At 40.3% G+C, this 7,187-nt stretch overlaps 1 protein-coding gene across 1 annotated transcript in view; it reads right to left on the bottom strand.

Moving 5' to 3' along the window:
• Positions 1–773: 773 nt before the first annotated feature.
• fam135b (family with sequence similarity 135 member B) overlaps positions 774–7,187 on the bottom strand; it is a 42,166-nt gene continuing 35,752 nt past the window's right edge. Inside the window, exon 19 of the mRNA XM_040121011.1 lies at positions 774–4,710. Within this exon, the coding sequence (XP_039976945.1) occupies positions 4,505–4,710 (206 nt within the window). The 3' untranslated portion in view covers positions 774–4,504. The remainder of the gene's footprint in view (positions 4,711–7,187) is intronic.

Here is a 7,187-nt window from a genome sequence, read left to right as displayed (position 1 = left end):
TTTTACACAGTTCAGTTTACTTCCAGAGGAGTACTACTCAACCTGTGCAAGCAGGTGTCTAATGTCCTCTGTAGCTCTGGAGGGAGCTTTCTAAAGTTTGAAAAAAATAACCCTGATGATGTAATAAGGGTTAGGACTGTATCTGTAAATGTCTTAACAGAAAGCCTGCATTACTAACTGGAGGTGTGGGGGGTTGAAAGAAGTGGGCATTTATGAGGGCGGTTCTAATGGAAGACGCTGCTGAGTTGCAATGTGGGAAATGCAGGGTTCAGTTTTTGGAGCTACTACTGCAAGAGACAAACATTTTGACCAATCTTAAAAGTGGCAATTGGCACCCCCCCCCAACGCTTTCCGCTTTCCTCAGAGGCTAGCCACTAGCAACAACACAAGACACAAAACGATCAACACTGGGTCTGAAGAGGTTAAACTAGATTGAAATTGGAGAGGGAAATGTCATAATTAATAGGCATACTTGGCAAATATTACAAAATAAAAACAAGTTGAAAAAACTGAATTTTCCTTTAAGCATAATTTGAAGTTGACAGGTGCTGAAAGCAAGCTTAGCAAACACAAACAGGAAACAAAAAAAAATATGCAAAAGGAACATTTTTATTGTAACATCATATCTGTTATAATAATGCTATGCTATATATGTATATACATGTGTGTGATATATATATATATATATATATATACACATATATATATACATATATATTTGTATTTATATTTTTACATAGAACACAAGCTACTAAGGAGTAAATACAGTACAGTCAGCAACATAGAAAAATATTACAGTAGTATTGGCACAGATGAAGTAGTATTTACTCTACTTTACATGTTATACATTCAGCAAAAGAACTGTAGAATGAAATAAATACAGGTTCTTCACAGTGAAGTCAAACATTTTTTACATTCAGTTCAAACACATGAAGGATGCTCCAGTGGCGAGCAGAAAATAACACATCTCCTTTCATACACATCTTACACACCATCCTCCACCAACCACACACACACACACACACACACACACACACACACCACAAATGAACATGACTCTCAGTAAAGGGCAATCAAATACGAAAAGGTTCAAGTCAGCTAGTTTTGAAGGTTGACAGCACTTGCAAAGATCTAATGGATTTATGGATCACGTCGGAATTCACTCTCAGTTATGACAGCAGCATTAATGTACAATTAACACTGTCAGAGACATATTTAGTCGTAAAAAGCAAAAAAAACCAACCAATTTACGTGAATGGAGTTGAGCATAATTTAAATACAATTTATTCTCATCTAATACCGCATCTTCAAGTGCAACCTTTTAACAATCATCCATCTCATTAAACAATTTCCTAACCTGTATTTGCCCTTGAAGGGAACGATCTCAATACACTTTTTCCATCCATCGATTCCAACTGACCCCTTTGGGTAAACACACATTGCCTTAAACGCGCATTCGGAGGAAAAGCAAACAAACCAAAGCCTCATCCATATACAGTATGTGTGTGTGTTTGTGTGTGTTGAGGTGGGGGGGGGTTGAGAAATGATGCATGATGCATGGCAGCTCCTACAGACTGCTAACGCAGCCTTACTCAGTGGCTTTTTGAGAGCGATCTCTGTCTCCTAAAGGGGCCCATTTGATTTGAGTCAATCACGGTGACACTCCGCTTACCGTGCAGGGCCAACAACAGCCTCCGCACAGAAAAGAGCACTTTGTGATGTCATCGGTTGTTCTGCGAGACAGCACACTTTGAAGACGATACAATGCTTGAATGGCTGAGACAGACAGCCAAGGTCAACTCTTTCAACAAATGCGCGACACAACCTTCAGATGTAAAGAAGCAGCGCATGTATAAACAAGAAAACACAAGAACAAACAGCTGTTTGGAGTTTGTAAAGCTAGTGGAGGTTGATTCAAGGTTTTCAATAAAGTGCACTTGCCATCAAACCAGTGCAAAGGTTAAATATAGCTCTCTCTATGTACATAACTACATATGCAGCAGATGCACAGCCACTGCTGGATATCAGACATTTATGATAACAGTTCTCTGTTGCCAGAATGTAAACATCAATTGATGGACAGCACAGTGATGAGAAAATGGTCCTCACCGGTATGCTGGAAAACTACACCTTCCCTGTCACGCTTGAATGTGACAGCAAAGGCTGTAAAAAATGAAAATAATTTACACAACAGATGTCTGGTTTAGCTGATGAGATGATCAAAATATGGCATCATACATGAGACAGAGTCTGCTACGACGGTGCTTCCCTGCTATCATCATGCATCATATTGAACTACGTTTGTAAAAAATGACACTGTGTGAGGGTGAATCTTGGCAGTGGGTCCATATCATGCAAAATAATCCAGTTTTCTAGAAGGCGTTGACACCCTGATGCATGCCATTTAAAAAATAAGAAATTTCAAAGTGCCTTATAAAATCCATCCTTGTGTAGAGGATTTTAATCTACAATTTAAAACGGTTCATTAAGAAATTGATGGTCATTAGACCATGAGATTGCAATATATAGTCATGGACAATGTGTTTCTTTTTCACATTATATGTACAGTATAATTGCTGTTGATTACATGAGTAAGCCTGTTTTCTGCCTCCCTGCCTCCCCGTCACATGATTCAAGGACCAAAATGGGAATAAGTCATGTATCTTCATTGGGTTATCCTGGTAGTTATCATGCTGTAGATTTACTTCAATACTGTTAGGTAGTTTATCAAAAGTACTGACCATTAGCTCAATCCCTCCCCCTGTGTAAGGAATTAATTCAACTTTATGTTTACCTGCTCTAACATGAGCTGCATTCGCTACCATGTCTACCTACAGTGGCTTACTACCTTGCTAGCTCACTGCCTACAGTAATAACTGAGCATTACTTCCGAGAGCAAGGAACAATTCATTAACTAACTAGGTTACATTATTTTTGCGGGTTAAGTGTAACCCAGCGTAACCTGGGATGGCGTTACATTTGCCAAAAACATCAGTTGGCTCTTATCCTAAAAGCTTTTCTTTTGTAACGTTTAAGTGTAAATATACTGCTCGAAAATATGAGCCTGTATTTATGCTAAGCAATGGAAACTGGGCTATTATAGAACATATAACAGTCTGAACAGTCTGATCTTATTTTTTTCCATAATGTAATTTAGTCAGCCGCAGTCAGCGGTTTCAACCAACTACCGTAGCTAACATTAGCTTAATTAGCTATCTAGCTAGTTTTCACACCTTTTTTTGTTCCTTTGATGTGCGGGTACTATTTAAATTACATCACCTCATTGCTCCCTCTACCTCTGACATGGTTTAATGCAAACTGGAGAATTAGCCACCAACTGTTTATCTCAATGCCATCATCTCCTAATACTGGCATAACAGTAGCAGATGGAAATGTGTATTAATTTGCATTTTCTTTTGCTGATTATCTGGAATTTCATTTAAAATATGCGCTAAATTTGAATGGAAACTTGGCTACTGTAAACTGTATTTGTGCCACGCAAGTCTGCAAAGCCTGACAGGTGTAGCAATGGAGGGTGGGGCTTGGGGAATGACAACTTCATAAATTTAGTCAATCAACCTTTTCAATCAATCAGTTTAAACAATCAATTAAAAATTGAAATCTTACATAGCAGGTAGATTCATTTGGCATCAAAGATACTGTGCTGTAGCCTCATGATTAGCTAATCAGGGTCAGTGAGTTGAGTTACTGAGGTGCAGTTCAAAATTAATAATTTGATAAAGTAAATCTATGAAGAATCTGACTGTTTAAATATCCACTATACGGAATTATAGGCTACATATTGTAACACTTCCACCTGCATTGTATTATAAACACTTTGATTTTCATTCGATAGATTTGGTGATATAACACAAAAAAGATCACATTTAAATGGAACACTTACACTGTAGATACATAAGAAGATAAAAAATAAATAATTTTGAACAATATACTCATTTCTGTATAAAGGAAAATCTACATGTATGTTTGTACAACAAAATACGTCATGTACAATCAAGGGGATAAATGCTGCGCATCTGTTGCCTCGTTTCTAAGCATAGAGTAAGACTATCATTGGTGTAACTCTTAAAGAAGAATTCAGTCAACCGATGATACTAAAGGCTCTAAACCAACTCTGAAGGGAAAGTAGTTAAATGCTTTAGACCACAACTAGCATCTGTTAGTGTTCTGGCTTAGAGGTTATTCATAAGGCCAACAAAACATCAACAGTCAGTCCTGTGATAGATGTCAGATGTCTTGTTTTGCATGGCTACGCGTCAAACTCAGACGCCTGAGTTAGCAATTTAAACAGTCACAATACACTGATCTTTTTTAACAGCTGCTAACAATCCTAACCAATTGGATATACAGGTCTTTCCTCTTGGATACCAGGGATTATACACACTACATACCGTATATTGTACAACATGAAAGTTAGGACCTTTTCCTCCAAATCAGCTCTGCCAGCCACCCAAATGTTCTGTCCTGTCAGCCTGTAGCACCTTTATTTGAAGTAGTTAAGCCCTGCCACTAAGAAGAACTTCTCCAGGAAAAGCTCAGAGTCCAAGACAGCGATGTGGGCGGCACGGCCAATCAAAGTGTTGGCTGTGTTGGGCAGAGCATGGAACACATTCTGACGGATCAGCCGGCACTCTTTAGTCTCGACAAGGGGCTGCAGGAGGTTGTTGATCATCTCAGTGTACACGGGACCTTCAGAGCAAAAATGAGGAAAGTTAGAGTGAGTCCCAGTATGTACATTATACATAATTCGTATTCAAATGTAGAGAAAGGTTAATATATCAGATATATGATGCTAAATTGGGCTTTTATTATTTTTAGCTATTTTTTTGCATCAGGTTAAGCGCGACAGCAAATTTGTTCCCATTTTTTTCTACTTCACACGACTGACCACACAAACTGTTAGTACTTAAAGGAATACTTTGACATTTTGGGAAATGTCAGTGTCTGACGTGACATTTCTTCTCCAGGGGCCCACTTGGTCACAAGTTTTACTGGGCCCTAGTATATTTTCAATGGCCCAGCATCCAAAAAAATGAAAAAAACTCTTTTTTCCCCCACAATTTAATAATTATAGGGGCCCTTATGGTAAAAAGACATTTCAATTATTCCCTTACACCAAAAGATATTAGTTAAATACTTACATGGTCAAAGAGTACAGTACAGTATATTCTAGGGATGCCATTGTTATTATTATTTTTATTATTGTTGTTTTTATCTGTCCTTGTCGGAGACGAACGACAGCTTGAATAGCGAGGCAGTCCGCACATGGGGGAAGGATGTGTACAGTGAATCGAACGCACCCTTCCAGGCAACACTGTGCGCTTAGGTAGTAGCTAACAACACATCGACCGACGCAAGTCACGGCCCATGGAACTCGCTTGTTTAGACTGCTGTCTGTGTGGTTGGAATAAAACAACAACAACAGCACAACAACAACAACAACAACAGCAGCCCAGCACTAGACATTGGACAGTCAGCTACAGCAAAGGTTGACGTTAGCTAGCGTTAGCGTCGGTGTTGGCTAAATACAGTCACGGAGCAGAGAGCAGCTGAAACAGAAAAGTCATGACCACACTGGAACCCGTGATAAGCAATTTATAGGCAGCCTGTCTATTGTGTTGACCTAAAATGAACGGATATGTTTTTTTTTCTTGCTGAAAACAAATCTTATAGTGGGTTATTGTAAAAAAAAAACAACAAAAACAGCTGAGCGCCAAAGGGGAACACTGGCTACGAGGAGAAAGGGCACGGGTGTAATCATGTCAGTCTTGTCAGATTTTTATATGAACGGTAGTGCCGGCGTCTGAATTTTAAACAGCCGAACACCCCTTGCTAGCATACCCGCGAGCGAGAGAACTCTAGAGGATGGAGCGTGGACAGTTGTCCAGGTGTACCACGAGCGACGAGGGGATGACACCACAGCCACGACCAAGCGTCCGGCCCCTTTCACTCTCTACCGTCTCGTTTCATCCGCCAAGATATCTTCACCAGCGTGCGCACACGTGTACTGTACTACATACACAAACTGTGTAAAAAAACAAATAATAATAATTAATTTAAAAAAGTGTATACGGACACGTATACTGCATGTGCAGCCTGTTTGCTGACGCACGGGGCAGGTTAGGACTTCTTCATTGGAAAACGCCGACGCCATCTGGCGTCCGCTCGCCCGTCCACGTCGCGCCCCGCCGGGAGTCGTGAGAGAGGTTGCCGTCCCGTAGCGGTCTCCCTCGCGGCTAGCTGCATCGCCGCCTCCAGACAAGAAAAACTGTGGTCCAGCAACATGGCCGCCCAGAAAAGCTCAACGTATGGGCCGTACACTTCGTTTTCTTGCGAGAGATTAAACAAACGGGATATGATGTTTCAGTTCGGAAAGTTGAGCGCCGCTGGTAGGTCGATTTTTTTCCGACAGAGTCAGGCTAGCTGGTACCCCCGGTTTCTAGGCTTAATGCTAGGCAAAGATAAGCTGCTGGCTGTAGCTTCATATTTACCGTACAGGCATGAGAGTGGTATCAATTATCGAAACTAACTCTGCCAGAAAGCGTCTTCCCCAAAAAGCCAAACCATTCATTTTACACAGTCCATTAATTAATTGAATTCAGCTTCAAGGACGCGATGAAGACATAGTCACATATGCCCCTAATTGGCGACTGTTCTTCACCTTTTACAAGCAAGCTGCTTTACTGACCTACTAACTGTGATCAGTGCTCGCCTTACAGATTCGTCACCATTTTTCTCACTCAAAAATGAGAGGAAAAAGAGATGCACAGATGCATGTCACAGATGGATGACTTGGTGTATGTTCTCATCACTTAACCGGCGAGTGGATCGAGAGAACAGCCTCCAAAAAAATGCCCAGTCCAGCCAAAGGGACACCGTCATTTGCTCGGGTGTCAGTGCTGAGTTCCAGTGTCCAATGATGTGCTTTGCCAAGAACAAATTGTAGTGAAAACACTAACCGTTATATTTAAAACACAATATTGTCAAAGTGTGAGAAAATTGTGTAAGTGTTCCTCCAGGTACTGACCTTATTAAGGGGATTGAGTATTGTCCAGACTATACTAATCCATTTTAATTACTGTTTCTTAGTCACTGCCCTTACAAAATTGTGACAACACAACTTGATAAACCTTGGAAACAACCTAATTAAAAAAAATTTTAGAAGT

The sequence above is a fragment of the Xiphias gladius genome, chromosome 24, assembly GCF_016859285.1.
Source record: "Xiphias gladius isolate SHS-SW01 ecotype Sanya breed wild chromosome 24, ASM1685928v1, whole genome shotgun sequence".
NCBI lineage: Eukaryota > Metazoa > Chordata > Actinopteri > Istiophoriformes > Xiphiidae > Xiphias > Xiphias gladius.
This window is presented reverse-complemented; position numbering and strand designations above follow the sequence as displayed.